Consider the following 19,030-nt stretch of genomic DNA (forward strand, 5'->3'; position numbering starts at 1 on the left):
GTCCCATCCTTGTTTTAGAGCTGTGCTCAGCTGTCTGATCCATTTTGTGTGTGTGTGTGTGTGTGTGTTTTTAAGAGTGAGGCACTAGACTCCATACTGTAGTAGTGAGCTCTCAGCTGCCAGCCCTGGCTCCTTCCCATAATGCACAGTCTCTCTTGGCACGAGCTGTCACAGGCCGTGGACTGAGTGTACGCGTGTGGGGCACAAGAGGCTTCCATTGCCAGACTCTGTCCCACTGACCACTGGGATCCCTACAGCTGTCTTACTGACACTGGAACTCAGACTTCTCTGTCAGCAGGGAAAACACACACTCCTTCAAGACCTTGGGGATCATGTCTCTCAAAACTCAGGAGTCTTGTATGTCAAGGTTTCTGTCTGGGCTTAAAGAGGTGGGGCTGAATGTGGATACTGGGGTTTATTTATTTATTGTTTATTCCAAGTTGTTTGTCCTCTGTGTGAATGTGTAGAGAGGTGCTATCAGGCAGGGCTTGTCTGCTGACTCAGACTTTGTCATCAACCAGATCCTTAAAAACTGTTACTGACTTTCCTAGACTTTTACACTGACTGAAATGACCACTTCTGGGGCATTTTTATGGGAATTGTTCCAGTTTATTGCAGTACAGAGGAGAAGTGTTCCGTCAGCAAATTTAGTCGTACACTCTGAACAGCAGAATGATAGATCAACTGTATTCAGGAGGAATGAAGTTCATAAGACTGGCCTGTGACTTCAAAACAAATAATATATAGATATATTGAACATCGTTGGAAATAGTGCTTTGGTTAAAAAAGAGGTAGCAGCTCTCTAATTAAACCTGTTAAAACAGTGTGACAATGCAAAGATTCGTCAAGAATGTTTAAGATGTTCCCACCATGTTCATTCAGTCCTTATGTGAATGTGACAAAACTCTTTCTTGTTGCTTTCTTGTTGGGCAGCCTGTGGCCTATAGGTTAGAGAAGCAGGCTTGTGACCGAACGCTCTCCGGTTCAGTTCCCTGGACCGGCAGGAAACATCCACAGCTGAAGTGCCCTTGGGCAAGGCACTTAACCCCCAGCTGCTCCCTGGGCACTGCGGCTGCCCACTGTGCCTAGAATGTGTGTGTTCACTATAGGATGGGTTAAATACTGTGGATGAGATTCGCTACAGCGATCTATAGAAGTCTGTCTTACATTTAGTACATGAATTCTGTGTAGTAATACATTTTCAAAAATGAGATTTGTACCTTGTTTTTTGGTGATTAACAAATCATTCTTAGCTGCCCAATCAGGAAATGGAAGTTTTAGAGTAAGAAACTTCTTGCCTTATATCTAGTCTTTCTTGTCAGCAGTTAATGCAATGGGTTCAGCAACACATCTTCAATAAAATGAGCTTTCTATAAGAAGCATTAAGACAGTCAAGAGGTTTGGTGAAGCAGAGGGGGAAACTAGCTCTTCACTGCTGTTTTTCTGCTTTTGGCAGTGAGCATTGGAAAGCACCCTTTAAGTCATTTGACCCGTGTCAGAAGGTTCTGAGGTGCGTTCTAATGGGTTGACTCAGACAGGTCCACACAACAGTGTGCTGTTCACACAGTTTACACCTGTGATTCTTCTAAGACTACACAAAACATCTCAGCTAACCAGTCAAATACCACTGCCTCTAGTAAACTCCAGTCATAAGAACTGCTGATCTCCAGGGAAACCCATTTACAAAAAAATTGCGCGTGCGTGTCTGTGTTTGCCAAATATTCAAAAAGAAAGAATTAAAGATTTAGTGTCAACAGGAATCAAGTGGCTCTTTTATTAGCTTTTCAGCTGGGCGGTAACCCCCCCCCCTCCTCCTCCCCCCAATACATTCTTACAAAATGGTGCAGAGTAGGTTGCATCAGCGTTTTTACAACACTGATCAGCTTTAAGACGGAGACATAAATCCTGTCCTCCTTTAGCACCCACCCTGGTCCCTCCAAACAGTCAAGTTTTCCCAGCCTCAGTCCAGGGTCTGGAGTTTCTACAGTCTTAAATAGTGATGAATGTCCCACTACAGACGCTGTCCTGTGAGCGGTGTTTTTATATTACCTCAGAGTGTTTCAAATTGTCATTTTCTTTGCCTCTTTTGTTCACGTCTTTGTGACAAATCTCTGTTTGGTTGTCACAGATGAATTTTTTAAAAGTGAGTCCTGCAGGGTTTTCTGGTGGTTCTTGTTCCAGTTTCTGTCCCGTCCATGTTCACCTCATTCACTCTGCCCATGTCTGGCTCTCTGCCCAGCCGGGGAACAGAGCACAGGAGAAGTTCACCGAGACGGCATACGGGCCAAGTTAAGTGGATAAATTTAAAAAAAGAGCGAGAGAGAGCGAAAACAGGAGCACACAGGAAACAAATAACCAGTTTCTTCTTTCTTTGTTCATGCTTCACTGTTTATTTGAATAGTTTTTAGCTGCCCATCTAAATGATTCTCACCTGCCTAGTGTAACTGAAAAATTGTATTCATTTTTATATAGGTTACTTTAAGTTTTAATTCATTAAACACATACAAATACAAAGTCAGTTCACTGTAGTAAGCACTGTAGAGGTGCATCTGGTTTGGTTCATTGACTGAAGAATTCCTGAAAACTCAAGAGATGAAATCTGTCAAGAAAGATGTGTGTAGGTCACCAAGGGAAATGGAGTCACTGACTCGTTTCCTCTGTTTGCCCCCCCCCCCCCCGTGACTCGGGTTTAGGTGTGCTTGCATTACTCTTCTCATTTGTTCACTCACTCACTCAGAACAACCAGTGGCCATGCATGTTTGCCTTGTTAGTGCGTCATGTTTTATTGTTTTTGGGTTTTTTTGAAGGGGGGGTAGCAGAGTGAGGATGAGAGCAGGAGAGCCCAGTTAGTGTTTGTGAAGATGTTGGAGAATCAGATTGGGGTGTGTGTTTCTGTATACCTTCATTCTTTGCAGCTAAAAAGACTTTTTTTGAATGACACCCCCTGGACCTTCCTAAGTGGCTTCATAGAGATTTCTATACTTGTCTGTTATTTCGTATGCATTCAAATGCAAAGCTTGGATATTGGCAATGAAAAGGAGATAGAAAAGAATTGAGCAGAGAAGAACTATCCCTTTTGGGAGGGATTCCACATCACACATTAGGGATAGTATTGCACATTACAGTAAAATTGATCTGATTTTGAGCTGTAAACAGAACAGGAAGCTCAGTTGACATCCATGAATGCTGATAAACCGCGAAAACATCATCTTTAGACGAGAAATGGAGAAAAACACAGGCAATATCAGTAACATCCCAAAGCCCATAGCCACGGAGAGCAACAGGTGGAGCAAGATGGAGATTACAGTAATTGTCCTGTTGAGCAGCACATCTTCCTCTAGAAAAGCTCATTTCTCTCTCTCTTTCTTTCTCCCTCCCCCCCACTGTGGCCTCCTGTTGATCTGGAGCTTAGCTTTCCTTTTAATTAATAGGCCATCGTATATGCTTCATTATGTAGTAATGGTCTCTGGGAATGAGCTCACTGCAGAGGAGGCCCTGCCTACAGGAAGAGAATGAATCATTGAGAGGAGAACTTCTCTCAGCCAGCTCCTGTGATGCCCTTTAAAAAGTGTTTCTTAACTCTACAGTCAAGACCTTTTCCACCCCCTCAACTTATCTTCTCAACCCTTTATCAGTGAATGAGGAGTCTTAGCACTGGACTTCATCAGGCAAGGTGCTGTCACTCTGCAGATCTGAGAAACTCTGTTGGAACTCTGTTTACATCGTAGGTAATTGAGTGATGTTTGGTGAACATGTATTTCCTATTTATGTGTGTTGTTCCTTAGAAACACACTACTAGCACGCTTATGAAGCAAGTTTTCTGGTCAGGTCCATGTATTTTGAGAACTGAGAATTTAATAACCTTTTAGTGTTTTGAATTGGGAGGCAGTAGAGGGATGGATGGTTTTCTTTTGGTCAGAGTAACTGAAGGTCTGAACAGGGGGTTTAAATGTCTTTTTTTTCCTGTTTGTGGAGCCAGTTTATCCTCTGAAAACTGGTCGAAGGAGACTTTGAATGTGAAAGGCTTCTTACATTCCTGTAACAGTGCTCTATTGTGGGGCAGATATATGGAGTTGATAACACCAACTCTCACAAAAGAAGTTTGTGTTAGTTTCTGTTGACCATTATTCGCTCTGTAAGATGAGGTATGAGTAACTGATAATTTCACTTAACTGTACTGACAGCTAAAACAATCACGGAAGCTTGGGAAGATGTTTTCATTTAACAAAAAAAACTCCCACATCCTCTTTTGTAACCAAACTTGTACGTGTGAATTCAAATTCAGCCTAAATGGAAAAGTGTTGTACCTCGTGCTTGCGTGTGTGCATTTTTAGGGTGTGTGGTTTCATTTGATGGACAGAATTGTAATCTTACCAATGAGGGTAGCTGCTCTCCTCTGTTGAACCAAGCTTATAAAATGCATGTGTAAGAAAGAGAAAGGAGAGTGTGTGTGAAGGGGAGCTATTTATAGCTCTGTGCGTGTGTGTGTGCGTGTGTGTGTGCGTGCGTGTGTGCGTGCGTGCGTGCGTGCGTGTGTGTGTGTGCGTGTGTGCGCGTGTGTGTGCGCGTGCGTGTGTGTGTGTGCGTGTGTGTGTGTTGGCTGGTGAACGGGATGTTTTACAAGCCCATGTGTATGTAGATTATCTTGCCAGGTGCGGCCTCCGGGCTGGACCAAAGTGACACCTCTCGTCCTTCACACATTCCATATGTGGAGTAGTTCTCACCGCTCACCACACAGTGCAGTCGTGGAACATTCTAGATCAGATGTGGCCAGTCCTCCTCCTGTTTACATACATCTGCACCCCACGGCGCTAATCTTACACACCTCAGTCAGCTTGCCAAGGTCATTAGGAGGGTAACAATATTAATACCAGGTGTGTCCAATTAAATTAGCTTAAAGTATCTGTTGCCTAACTGTTGGTTTTTGTGTTTGTAACGTACCTTAAGATGAGAAGTGAGTCCCATTTAGACCTGTACTTGGTTACCTAGATCTGGGCCTTTTTGAGCTTTGTGATTCTTTTCTGAAAATGGTATTGTAGCAGGGCTCAGTTCTCTCCAGACTCTTCGCTGCATTGCAGAAGCAATGCATAAATAAATTAATAAATCAATGCAGGAACACCTCGGGTGGCTTTGCTGCATGCCGTTCTCACCCTCTCTCTCTCTCTCTCTCTCTCTCTCTCTCTCTCTCTCTCTCTCCCTTCTCACTCGGCCCTGCTGAGCACGATCTAAGGCTCAAAGCAGGGTGTGCGATACACAGGGGCCTGGAGTGGGACTCCGTTACTCTCCTGCTCTGTCTCACTGCTCAGCAGAGCAAGGTCATTACAGCTTTGGCGGAAACAATGCAATCAGCCATAGATGATAGGATCCCAGAGAAAATATCTTAATGTAGAATTGTTTTGAGAGTATATTGGCTTTGATTTTTGCCTTGCCCCCACCCCTTATTTTTCCTTTTCATTTTCTTCTGTTTTTATTCACTGTGGTCGCGTGTGTCTTAATGAAGGAATGTAACATGCCCTTGGGTGTGTGGGAAAAAACTAATTAATGTTGTTGATGGTAATCTGGCTGTTTAAGATGACTGTTTATATCTTTCTCTTTTTTTTTCCAGAGCGCAGCAATGGAGGAGACAGTAATATGGGAACAGCACACAGTAACTCTTCACAGGGTGCGTACACACGTGTGCTTTCCATTCACTTTCACTTTTCTCTTTCTCTCTCTCTCTCTGATAAGATCTTCACATCTTTCTGCCCTTCTTTGCCCTCCCTCTCTATCACTCTGACCATCTCTGAGGCACATTTATCTTTTGCTTCTCTCCTGTCTCTATCTCTCCTCCCTTATTCCCATATCACCCTCTCCCTTCCCCCCCGCACTGTCAGGTTGGAACCCCAGCTATAGAAATGCTTTTTTATGATGCCTCATGTTGAAATACTTAAGGCAAATCCATTCCTAACACAAATGACTGGTGCTTAAAAAAGGCAGGAGATGTAATCACCATTCTTTAGTTTCCTCTGTATGTAATGATGGAGAAGCTTAATGAACAGCTGAAGAAGGTGTGTTGTCAGTCCATTTGAATTAGACCTTTGGTGTCATTGTTTTCCATTACGTACGTTTTTCCTGTTACAACACCGGTCCAAACATTCATTTCTCTTTCCCATTCAAACCTACAGAAGCCTGTGAGCTTTCTGTTATTTCCAGTCACATAATCAGCTCCAGACAGGCTCATTTAGGGGCCTGTGTGAGGCCGTGTCGTGCTTCATTTCTTCATTAACACTCTTTATCACTCTGACAGGCTCCAGGGTTTGGTTTTGGGATTGCCATCTCAGGCGGGCGGGACAACCCGCACTTTCAAAGCGGAGAAACCTCCATCGTCATCTCAGACGTGCTCAAAGGAGGACCCGCTGAAGGGCTGTTACAGTAAGAACTTTTGAGTCCATTTATTCACCTTTATTTGCATTATTCTAGCGGTGCTGGTTTGTTATTTCGTCTGTCTCGTTTGTGTTTCACTAATTTTGTTTGCCAAGAAAGATTTGAAATGTGAAATGTATGGTTTAATCTGTGTAGCGTTTCTTTATGGAGCCTACATTGCTTATGTGACCGCGCTCTGTTTTTCCCACAGGGAGAATGACAGAGTAGTTATGGTCAACTCTGTCTCCATGGACAACGTAGAGCATGCGTACGCAGTGCAGCAGCTACGGAAAAGTGGAAAGAGTGCAAAAATTGTGAGTGTGGTTCAAGCACACATAGTTAGTCTCATCCCCTCAATATTCCTATGGTCAAAGTTATGTTCAGATTGAATGGATCTTAATTACTAATATGTGAATTCGTCTTCGGTGTAGATGGAGACTCAGTGTACTGTTAGTCTGTGCTTTAGGGGCATTGCAAGATTTTCTGCCAAGTCACCAGTGAATGACTGAGACTGATCACTGATGTAGGAGCTAACGGTGGTGGGGCACTCTGCACCGGAGGGGATACAGTTCTCAATCTGTGCCTCTTCTGGAAAGCACTCTCGTCTCCCCGTCAGAAGCTCTCAATTGTGCACAAGTCAAACTTGCTAAAGTTTGCAGAAAATTCCTTGTGCTTACATGGGCTAAGTTGTTTTGGAAAAGGGGGGATACTTGACGGGCCTTGAATGCTGTTTATAAATTGTGGGCCGTGGAAGTGTGACGTTTTCTGAACATTTGATAAACTTTTGGCTCTTGTCCTCCAGACCATCAGGCGAAAGAGGAAGGTACAGATCCCCCTGGGGCGTTTGGGGGAGAGGGAGACTATGTCAGAGCACGATGAAGATGAGGACAGTTATGAAGACGAGATTTACGAAGTACGCAGTGGCCGCAGCGGCCCGAGCGCCTACAGCGCGGGCGGGGCCACCGGCCGGAGGAGCGGCCGTACAGAGCGAGCCGGCGGTAGGCGGGACCGAGAACGGGAACGCAGCGGCTCGAGAGAGAGGAGCCTCTCGCCGCGCTCCGACCGACGCTCCATCACCTCCAACCTGCCACCACGCCCCGCCAAGGTCACCCTCATCAAATCCCGCAAGAATGAAGGTGAGCATCATCGAATCAAACTGCCGACTCTGAAAGGACTCCCACGCAAAGAGTCACGCCAAATCACGAAAACACAAGCAGCCAGTATTAAACTGAAGAGTGTCTTACCATGTGAGGTCACTCAGGGAGTTGGATAACTTGAGACACCATGACAATAGCCATCAGGGTTTCACAGAAAGACAAGCAAATTTACTGTAGGACACTTATGTAATTTGTAAGATATAATATTGATGTAAGATAAATACTGATGTGAAATATTGATGCAGACTGTGTAAGCTTGCTGTGTTTTTAGCTTGTTTTGATATGCGTGTTGAATTTTAGGTGATGAAGGAGTGAGACTCAGTTTCATGCTTGTGTGAGATGCTGTAAAATTCTCTCTGAGTATGTGCTGTTTTGTAAATGTAAATTTTGTAACTGATAAGGTGCTAACATGCGTTCCGTGTTTCGGGCATTCACTCTGTAAGCAGAATATGGTCTTCGCCTGGCCAGTCACATCTTCGTGAAGGACATCTCTCCCGAAAGCCTGGCCGCCCGAGACGGCAACATACAGGAGGGAGACGTGGTTCTCAAGGTGTGTGTGTGTGTGTGTGTGTGTGTGTGTGTGTGTGTGTGTTTGTGTGTGAGGGAGGGAAATGATGGGAGGGAAGAGAGAAAGGGAGACAGAGAAAGAGAAGTCAAGGATAAAGAAGAGAGCGCATGTGTAGGGTTAACACAGTGACTCCGTTGTGAAGGTGAATAAAAGACAGGTGACAGAAATAGACAGCATTATTACGGCAAGCACCTGTCCATGTGTAATGTGTGTGGGGGTTGTGGACAGTACAAACACATTAAATGGGTTTTTTAATATACTATTTAACTGCACCTGTGGGACTGCTCATCTCTCTCTCCCTCACTCTCTCTCTCTCTCTCACTAACTCACTCACTCTCTCTCTCATACATGACTGGAGTGAGAATAAGAATCGATTTGATTTGATTCAGTGAAGGATTAGGCTGGATTTGTAGAAGTGTGATGTTTTAGAGTTGTATCTTAGGTGGAGGAAGGAAAAGTCTTGATGTGAAACTAGAGTGAGTCCTAATGTTTTACACAAGACATATTTGTGATTACGAATTTTATATATATGTGTAGTTCATGCTTTCAGTATTCTTTTCTTTTTGTTTGCACAGCTGGTTTATTTTCTTGAATATCTGCTTTAGCAGGTTTGTTGAAGAATGAGAGATGGAGAGAGGAAAAAGCTTTGTTAATAATGCCTCTCTCCCCTTCTTTCTCTCTCTCTCTTGTTCTGCATCTCTTAGATTAATGGCACAGTCACAGAGAACCTGTCTCTGATAGACGCTAAGAAACTGATTGAAAGGTCAAAGGGCAAGCTGAAGATGGTCGTGCAGAGAGACGAGAGGGCAACGCTTCTCAACATCCCCGACCTGGACGACAGTATCCCCTCTGCCAACGCCTCCGACCGAGACGGTATGAACACTCCGAGCAGCATTTCCAACAGAGAGCTGACACAGCGCAGCCTAGTCAAGGTCATGGAGATAGTCCTCATCCAGAGCCACGCTGCACACGGGCTTTCGTTCCAACCCTAATTCAACACAGCTCACTCTGCTCTCCAGAACCCCAGCAGGGTACTGGCTCAGACGGTTGTGTGTGAGTAGGAGAAAATGCCTCTGTGCAGTGTAGCTCTAGAAGACAAGAGATGCCAAGACTGAATGGGCCAAATGAAGTCTCTGAGAATGTTTGCAGTCTGAGTAGTCAGGGCTTAGAACAGTGATACTGAGGAGAAACGAGCGGTTTTGTGTTTTTGGTCTGCTTTTGGCAGATATTTCAGACATCCACTCGGTGGCGTCTGACCATTCCAACCGATCTCGAGAGCGGCGCAGGAGTAGCAGGTCCCGCTCGCCGGACCGGCGGTCCGAACCCTCGGACCACTCCAGACACTCCCCCCAACAGATGAGCAACGGCAGGTAAATCAAGTCATGGACTCTGTCATAGACTCACGATCCACCCATGCCCCCCCCCCCGTTTTTTTTTTTTTCCACTTTCCATTCACTCTCCCCTCATTTTTCTCTCTGTTGTAAGCACAGCTGGTATCAAATAAGAGCTGTCTGAGTTCAGATGATTGTTGATTTGTAGAGCGGTCAGTTCTAGATGAGTGACACGCAGACAGCAAATGATTCAGTTTGTATCTGTCAGGAGTTGTGTGAAAGAGGCCCAAATTGTGCCCATTTTTCCATCAGTTTCTCAGTGGGAGAGTCTGAGTGTGGCAGATGTGTGGTAGGTGCCCAGCTGTTGTGGTAGGTGCCCAGTGGGGTAAATTAATGTAATTGGTCTCCGAATTGAGAAATTGAGGAATGGCCCAAATAGATAACGCATAGCATTGCTACTCATTTCAGGGGAAAAGAAATGACTTAGGATGACACCCCCCCCCACCCCCCTCTAAGAAAAAAAACTTTTTACGCTTCATTTAGAGGATGCAGGAAAAGGTACAGATCTTTGTGCTCTCCTAAGTAACCATGCAATTCATGACCCCTGCAACTGGTCTAATTTTAAGTCTCTGAACTCTTCTCTCACATCATGTTCTGGCCTCACTTTATCCTCAGTGAATCTGTGTGTGTGTGTGTGTGTTTGAGAGTCTGTGTGTTTATCTTTGATGTCTGGCTCTTGTTTTACCCTTTACCTCAGAACCAAAAGGTGTGTGATACTCAGAGCTATGCCAGCGTAAGTTTCAGAGGCATTGATGCATCTGTGTGGACATCAGCATGATCGACACCATAAACTAACACTGTTAACACACTGCCCCCTGCATTTAGTTTTAGAGTCTGTCCATACGCTGCCCTGATTTGTTTTTCTACAAGCGTGTGTGTGTGTGTGTGTGTGTGTGTGTGTGTGTGTGTGTGTGTTTGCTGGAGTGGCATGTGTCAGTGAAATGAGCAGAGTGTTGCAGAGGCCAGTGTGCGTGGGAAGCTGAGTGTTGTGTGTTGTTGTGTGTGTGTGTGTGTGTGTGTGTGTGTGTTTGCTGTCTTGAGTAGGGGTTGAGCTGATGAGTGAGCCTGTCCCGTTTGGATTCATGGGCCTGATCTCTTGACCCGTGTGCACCATTCCAGGGGCTTGGCAGTTGGAGCCATGCACGACAGCAGCATTTCACTAAAGATTTTTTTCTTTCTCTTTCTCTCTCTTGCTGACCGTTTAATGGCTCATTTTGCTGGCTAGTATGAGTCCCTTCAGAAAAAGAGTTTGTTTAAAATGCTGTTGATGTAGCTCCCTCATTCTCTCTCTCTCTCTCTCTCTCTCTCTCTCTCTCTCTCTCTAAGTCGTATAGCATCCTTGACGTGCTGCTGTTTGGTTGTATGCCTATGGGAAATGTTTTGTATTGTACAGACTTCACAGCTATAGACCAGAGCAGACGTGCCCTCTACTATACTGTGTCCATCAGTCATTAGATTTCGACCAAACTGAAGCCACACTGTGCTTTCCAGTCCTTCTGTTCCTCTGCACTGACTGCTTCTCTCAGTGGCATTAAAGACCTGGTTTTATACTTAAGTATACTAGAATTGTTTTGGCTCTGTGAAAAGGTTGTTGGACCTTGTGTAATAAATGTGCTGCAGAAACTGAAAAAGACTTACCATACTTTCTTTTCCACAGAGCAAAACATTTTTTCTTATTTTAAACCCCTAGATGATCAAATATAATCAGTAAGCCAAATACACTGTTTTATTAAAGAGCCTTTTCGTATAAATGAGTGGATTGTGATACCTGGAAGTGAAAAATGGTCATCTTTAGCTAGTTTTTCATTAGTCTCTGTGGAAGTGATGAGTGTACTGCAGTATTGTAAGGGCTCAGTTACAGGTATTAATCATAGTCGGGTATAGAACAGGACTCCATGCAGAGTCCTTACTCTGTTCAGCCAGTGCCTTCCCTGCACTTTATCGTCACTGCCCCCCACCCAACCCCCCATGGCTGTCCGGACATAAAAGGGCATTAGGATGGACCTGGACATCTAGGTGGTCACGTGTTGATTTTTCAAGTAGTGTTTTCACATTTGCAATCAGGACCAGGAGTTCAGCGTACACCTGGGCTCCAGTGTCTCACTTGGCTCACCTTCCATCAGATGAACAATGCCAAATATAGAACAACAAAGGGCCAGGCCAATACAGCTGTGACCTTCAAGACTACACAGCCTTCCTTACAGCACACTGTCACTGTCTCCCTCTCCCTCTCCCTCCCTCTCTGTCTCTCTCTCTTGCTTTTTCTTGTTCTCTCTCTCTCTCTCTCTCTCTCTCTCTCTTTCCCTCTCGCCTTGCTCTCCTCTCCTGCCTCTCTTGTCGTTCTGTGTACTGCTTGTTTAAGTGGTTTATGTTGTTAAGACTGATGGTGTGGAAAGCTTGCTATTTTTTCTTTTTTTTTCATCCGCTCCTCCAACCCAAACAGTTCTTTGTGTCAGTTTTTCATTTCTTCAATTTAAAGCTTTCACTGTAATCCATTAGAACAGGCTTGTATGTCTGTCCAGGGCTCTGGAGCGTCTTGCTGTGTTTTGACTGGTGATGAAATGCAGGTCCCATAGAGCAGAGTGCTGACTTGCCCTTTTTCTCCAGTCACAGGAGCCGTGATGAAGAGAGGATCTCTAAGGCCGTTCCTCTACCCATGCCTGCTAAGATGGTGGAGGAGACAGTCAAGCCTCTGGAGCAGGCCACGCCCAGGGAGGAGAAGCAGCTCCCCCCGCTGCCAGGTCAGAATGTAGGAGTACTCACTCCCATGCTCTGTTTTTATACTCCCCTACCCAGAACCTGCAGAAGATCTGAGTAGTCTCGTAAACATCACAGTTAGTAAACCGTGAAAGGTACAAGATATTTTCTAAATGTCAAAGGTGTGTAAATACATGTAAACACTAACAGAGTCACAGACATATATATTTGTTCCTGAGGTGTGTGCGTGTATGTGTGTGTGTCTGTGTGTGTGTAATTGTGTTGCAAAGCTGAAATAAACGGTATGATCTGATCAGCGTTGGCACTGTCCTCCTGCCTGCGGCTTCTCGCTGCATGTTGGTCTGAGCTCCCAGACTGCATTGCTGTGTGTGCAAGCATGGGAGTTTTCAAAACGAATGCTCACTGTGGTTCTGTGCTTCTTTTGTCCTCAGAGCCAAAACCAGTATACGCCCAGCCTGGACAGCCCGATGTGGACCTGCCCGTCAGTCCGTCCGACGCCCCTGTACCCAGTGCCGCCCATGACGACAGTATTCTCCGGTATCCGCTTTTATCTGACATGCACTTAATACACCAGATCAAAGTTTTTCCGTTAGGATGCTGAGGGTAAGTCCTCAGCTATTAGGGTGGCAGTTGGTGAACACATTTGGGAGATCAAAAGAAACACACTGGCTAAATAGTACCTAATTTACTGATTAAGTCGCACTGCAGTGTTTTTACACTCTGCTCATTAGTGAATACTGTTTTAATAGACCTCCTTAATTACTGTTCCCAGCTATATTTGCAGTTGTTAATTGCAGAAGCGAGTGTTTTTAATGTTTATTAGTTTATGTGTCTGCAAGGAAACCCCAGGCACAGAGATTGTGTATCTCTCTCTCTCTGGTTGTTTTGGTTGTTTGTTTATTTGTTGTGCATGTGTGTACTGTAGGCCCAGTATGAAACTGGTGAAGTTTAAGAAGGGGGAGAGTGTGGGCCTGCGGCTGGCAGGGGGGAATGATGTGGGGATCTTCGTGGCCGGAGTTCTGGAGGACAGTCCTGCTGCTAAAGAGGGGCTGGAGGAAGGGGACCAGATTCTCAGGGTAAGAACCCATCATTGGCTGTTTTAAAACAACCAGCGTGGCGTGACTCTGATTCAATAGTGCAAAACCACACTCTCGTTACACGCAACACATCTTTACTGTTTCATTCGAGAACTCAGAATTAAATTGAGAAGACATCCAGTATTTTGGATTTTCCCAACACGCTTTCTTGAGCCATCAGTCTCATTTTAGTTTGGGTGTGGAAAAGAACTTTGATTAGTATGATTTTGAGAGCGCTCTGTGCTATATTAGGAGGCTGAAGCTCAAAAAGTCTGGTTTCCAGGGCAAGGAGTAAGACCAGTGCACAATTCAAATTCATTTTGAGCAGGGTAAAAATCTCCATTCAGACTCCAGAACTCTGTTTAATCCACGTGTGAGGAATAAGCCAAAGTAGTTTCCTACCCTCAGTGTGTGGATGTCTTTATTTTAATGATGTGGAATCATAAGAGAGCAGCTGGGTATTTTAGCTCTGATGAATGACATCAGCTGGGCTCTTATGGGCTTCTGGGACGGGCTTTTTCTTTTTATGTATTTATTTATTTATTTTTATTATTCTGGCTTGTATAGCAGTCGTTTATGGGCACTCGAATGGCAGCGACAGTTTTATGAGGTTTTGCATCTCACACTGCTCCTCTCCTCCCGTATAAACTCTCTCTTAAAGCTCGGGATGCTTTCAGATGGCCGCGCTTTCGGAGCGGTTTCCCTAGCGATGATTGGTTTCCTTTTCGTCCACTGCCAAAAGTGGCGTGTGTGTGTGTGTGTGTGTGTGTGTGTGTACGCATCTCCCCTGTCTGTGTTCATCTCACGCTTATTCAGACCAGTGCCCTTCCTCTCAAACGCACACACACACAAACACAGAAGCAGAGAATCCTCCCATGTGAATGGACTATTGTGTCTGTCTCTCTCAGTGTTAATGTAATTGTGTACATTCAAGTACCAACCCTCTTGCTGTCCCTCTCTCCTATCCCACAGGTAAATAATGTAGACTTCGCAAACATAATTCGAGAAGAGGCCGTGTTGTTCCTCCTGGACCTTCCTAAAGGGGAAGAGGTCACCATCCTGGCCCAGAAAAAGAAAGATGGTGAGAATATTTGCATTCATTGTCCCCTTTGACTCAGAGATTCAGATGTTGTTTTTGCCATATGCCTGTGACCAGTTTTCCAAACATTTTGAGCAGATAGTTTTCATTCAGAGTACAGCCTTGTCAAAGGCACCCCTTCGTCCTTTACAAATTAACAGATGCCCAGTGAATCAACAGAATTTTAATATGGTTCAGTCTTGACCTTTTTCCCCTCTCTCTCGCTCACACACACATTCTTTCTCTCTCTTGCTGTCTTTTCTTTTCTTTTTTTGTTCATTTACAGTGTATCGGCGAATCGTGGAGTCAGACGTTGGCGATTCGTTCTACATCAGGACTCATTTTGAGTATGAGAAGGAGTCTCCATACGGGCTGAGCTTTAATAAAGGTGAAGTGTTCAGAGTCGTCGACACCCTTTACAACGGCAAACTGGGCTCCTGGCTCGCAATCCGCATCGGCAAGAACCATCAGGAGGTTGAGAGAGGCATCATTCCCAACAAAAACAGGTACACGGACCAAAAAAAAATCCTCACTGTGCTCTTATTGGGTCTGATCCAACACTTCTGACGTGTCATTTTGGCCACAGTCTGTGAGCTAGTAAAATGTCCCTCCTTCTCTCTCCTACTAATGAAGCCCTGGAGCCAGCATGTGTGCGTGTGTGTGTTTTTTGTTTTTTTTTTAAATTTAAACCATTAATTACACACACTGGCTCAGTAACGTGACTTATAATCGATGCTGTACAAATATCTTGAGCAAACACTGAACACCGTGACTGGTTATTCATTAAAGTTAAAAACATTTTTACATTCAATGGCTTTTAGTAAGTCAGAGCTTTTGTGTGAGCTGAACAGTTAAATGTAGGTTAACTGAGAGAGTGTTTCTTTTCTCTCTCTCTCTCTCTCTCTCTCTCTCTGCTCTCCACAGAGCCGAGCAGCTGTCCAGTGTTCAGTACACCCTCCCAAAGACTGCAGGTGGAGACAGGGCAGACTTCTGGAGGTTCAGAGGCCTGCGCAGCTCCAAGAGAAACCTGAGGAAGAGCAGAGAGGATCTGTCCGCTCAGCCGGTGCAGACCAAATTCCCAGCCTATGAGAGAGTAGTTCTCAGAGAAGGTGAGTTCGTTTGGGGTCAAATCCCACTCTGGTAGGCTAATGAGGGTTAATGATCTATTACCTTCTGGCTACTGTTAAACGTTTTTCTCAGAGCCTTATCTTAAACTCGACAGCGTTTCCATGGAGATATCTGTTTGCTTAAAAGGTTGTTTTTGAGAGAAACCTTATCGCTGGTTTCTGTTTGATGGTGTTTTGTGTTCCTCAGGTCTTCCACGTGTGTGTATTTTACAAAGCACGATTACTTACTGTATTAAGTCAACACTCTGACAAAAGTCTATATTGTACAGTTGAAACAGGCTTAACCTTCTCTCTTATCGTACAGTGTTGACTTTTGCTCGCCTTTTACAGGGCTACGTGAGAAGTCTCTCACTTTGTGAAATCGCTCCCTGCCCCATGTTTGTTTGTGGATGTGTACAGAGTTCACATTCTCTGTCATTGTGTGTTTTTGACCAGCTGGTTTCCTGAGACCTGTGGTCATCTTTGGACCAATCGCTGATGTCGCAAGGGAAAAACTATCCAGAGAGGAACCTGACATCTTTGAACTTGCAAGTGAGTTTCTTTCAAAGTCTTTGGGGTGTACAGACTATAGACTCATTTTTAGACACGAATTACATTTCATTTTGTTCTCAGTTTTTTTGTGAATGCATATTCTCAATTCAAAATGCAGTTTTGTACTGGTTGGTCTTTTCTTTTACCCTTATGAAACAAACCCTTTCTAATCCAGTTTGTGTAGTACTATGTTTCTAGAACGTTCTTCAGAGTAAATTTGACCACATCTGTTGGAATGAGCTGATTACACTATTGACTGTAATGGCCCTTTCCCTCCTCCCTCAGAGAGTGAGCCCAGAGATGCAGGGACAGACCAGCGCAGTTCCGGAATCATCCGCCTCCACACCATCAAACAGATTATTGACAGAGTGAGTACAGGCTCTCTGCATAAACACACACACATAATAGACACACTCTTTCGCTGTGGAGTGTGATAGACCTGGGCTGATGTGTCGCTCTGTCCCGTGTTAGGATAAGCATGCGGTGTTGGACATCACCCCTAACGCGGTGGACCGGCTGAACTATGCTCAATGGTATCCCATTGTGGTGTTCCTGAACCCGGACAGCAAGCAGGGCGTGAAGAACATGAGGACAAGACTGTGCCCCGAGTCCAGAAAGAGTGCTCGGAAACTCTACGAACGAGCCCTCAAACTGAGAAAGAACAACCATCACCTCTTCACCAGTGAGCACCGATCGAGAGATGGAAATAAAAAAATGTTCATTTATTGAAAAAATATTTGATTGTGCCTGTTGAAGATGGCTAGGATAAAAATATACGTTGATAAGTATATACTTAAAATATTTATTATTCATGAAAGGACGGAGTAAACCTGTTCCCAGAGGAGTTAACAGACCTCATAATCGGGCATGAGTAATACAGACTTTGGTTTTTCATTGAACTGATAGCTGTTCATAAGGAACAGTGGAAGTGTAGGTGACAGTTCCGGTGTCTGACTGGCATTTCTTTCTTTCCTCTCTAAGCGACCATAAACTTGAACAACATGAATGATGGATGGTATGGAGCACTGAAGGAGACTATCCAGCAGCAGCAGAACCAGCTTGTCTGGGTGTCTGAGGGCAAGGTAATCTCCAGTCCCACAGCTGTCCCTATAGTCTCTGACGCTACAATCTTGAGTCACAGCTACAGATTAGATCGGACAAACTGATAACATTCCTCAAATGTTTGTCCGGTGCTGGTTGTTCTGCTGTTGTGAGAAAAGTAAAATAGGCCTACTTAAAAAATAAAGATAAAAAATCATGAAAATACTTGAGTTCAAAGTAATGATGGTACTCTGAGGATTGCTTTTGGTAAATGAATCCAGTGTTAGACTTGAGTTAGTCTTAAGTGTTTTGCTCAAACGTGGAGGCTGACTATCTAAGCTTAAGTACGGAAACCAAAGGTCGGCTCGGTGTTTCTGGCTTAATTGTAATGGTCATAGTTGTCGTCCCCTCTCCTCCATCACATGCCCTCCACACCTCTTTATCATCCGTCATCTTAAACCAAACACCCCTCGCTTCCGCTGTCCCGCCCGCAGGCCGACGGAGCTCCAGACGACGACCTGGACGTTCACGACGACCGGCTCTCCTACCTGTCGGCTCCAGGCAGCGAGTACTCCATGTACAGCACGGACAGCCGCCACACGTCCGACTACGAAGACACGGACACCGAGGGCGGAGCGTACACCGACCAGGAGCTGGACGAGACCCTGAACGACGAGGTGGGCCTGCCTAGTGAGCCCGCCATCACCCGCTCCTCAGAACCGGTCCGCGAGGACCCACCAGTTATCCAGAACGCCGCAGGTTACCCCAGCTACCAACACGCTGTCCCCCAACCGGAACCCATGACCCACATTGACCCTGCAGGCTTTAAAATCCCTGCGCCCCAACAGGTACGTCTGCCACACCTGCACGGGCAAAGTGTGTGTGTGTGTGTGAGTCTCACTTGAGGTCTTTGAAATGTTGTCTGTAAAGTCTGTAAATCTGCATATGTTAGTGTGTCTACTGTTTCTTTTTTTTCCCTCTTGCCCTGTAAGTTTTAAATGTTACCTTCCTGCTTGTGTCATTGTATCCAAGGGCTGAATGTGTTGTCTCCACACTCGTAAAGCTAAACATATCAGCGATAAAAAGAAGATTTTGTTATTTTGAACAAGAGAATTAGCTAACCACTAGTCTGCAGGGTTTGTGTCTGAGGTACTCATCTGACACAAAAAGGCAGCCCAATGCAAAGTACTCCAGTGCTATGTGAGAGAGTGGATGGAAGCTTAAGAAGAGTGTGTGAGTGTATGTGTATGTGTGTGTGTTTGGCAGCGCATCTCTGTAACCTCTGTGACCGATACTCCACAGCCGGCTGAGGCTGCTCAAGCCTTATCCACCCTCCCCTCACCAGCGGCAGCGCCCCCTGCTGGCGAGCCCTCCGCCCTGCTAGCGGGTACGAACCCAGAGGAGCCGCCTGGCCCCACTCAGACTGCCTCCCTTAACAGCCCTGCCCCCGAACCCGAACCCCAGTCCGAACCCGCGCTCCCTCAGCCCCCTACACACGATCCTCACCAGTCCATCCCGCCCGGTCCAGAACCAAAGGTACCACCACCACCACCACCGGAGGCTGGACTCGGCGCTGGTTCCGGCTCGGCCCGGTCTGGCCCGGCCCGCTGTATTTAAATCTGCCTGTCTCTCTCGCACATGCTTTTTTCTCCCACTCGGCTGTGTGCATGAGCGCTGTACCCCGCCCACGCGTGTGCTGTGCGTGTTTTCTGACACCAAGTGTGCGTATATATGTGTGTGTGTGTATGTGTGGGAGTGTGTCTGGTAGAGAGCCACGCTGGGCCTATCTGGGGACGGGGAGAGGGCCTGGTGTCTGTGTCTAAATTAATGTGGAAGAGAGGCACTACGATCAGCCTCCTCTCTGTCACCACTCACTACCTCTGCATGGCTCCTGACGTTTTGGGTCTCTCTTCGCTTGTCCTGTCTTGTAGTGTTAGCACC

General features: G+C 45.5%; 1 protein-coding gene across 1 annotated transcript in view; it reads left to right on the forward strand.

Annotated features, from left to right (window-relative positions):
• tjp1b (tight junction protein 1b) overlaps positions 1 to 19,030 on the forward strand; it is a 75,091-nt gene that overhangs the window by 48,787 nt on the left and 7,274 nt on the right. The window contains 19 exon segments of the mRNA XM_030766561.1: positions 5,606 to 5,662; positions 6,287 to 6,411; positions 6,614 to 6,716; positions 7,205 to 7,538; positions 7,961 to 8,109; positions 8,832 to 9,000; positions 9,353 to 9,497; positions 12,126 to 12,259; positions 12,668 to 12,773; positions 13,162 to 13,312; positions 14,285 to 14,393; positions 14,677 to 14,896; positions 15,315 to 15,499; positions 15,953 to 16,048; positions 16,334 to 16,416; positions 16,520 to 16,730; positions 17,030 to 17,130; positions 17,584 to 17,937; positions 18,392 to 18,625. Coding sequence (XP_030622421.1) covers positions 5,606 to 5,662; positions 6,287 to 6,411; positions 6,614 to 6,716; positions 7,205 to 7,538; positions 7,961 to 8,109; positions 8,832 to 9,000; positions 9,353 to 9,497; positions 12,126 to 12,259; positions 12,668 to 12,773; positions 13,162 to 13,312; positions 14,285 to 14,393; positions 14,677 to 14,896; positions 15,315 to 15,499; positions 15,953 to 16,048; positions 16,334 to 16,416; positions 16,520 to 16,730; positions 17,030 to 17,130; positions 17,584 to 17,937; positions 18,392 to 18,625 — 3,066 coding nt within the window.

This window comes from Chanos chanos, chromosome 2 (genome assembly GCF_902362185.1).
Source record: "Chanos chanos chromosome 2, fChaCha1.1, whole genome shotgun sequence".
NCBI classification, from domain to species: domain Eukaryota; kingdom Metazoa; phylum Chordata; class Actinopteri; order Gonorynchiformes; family Chanidae; genus Chanos; species Chanos chanos.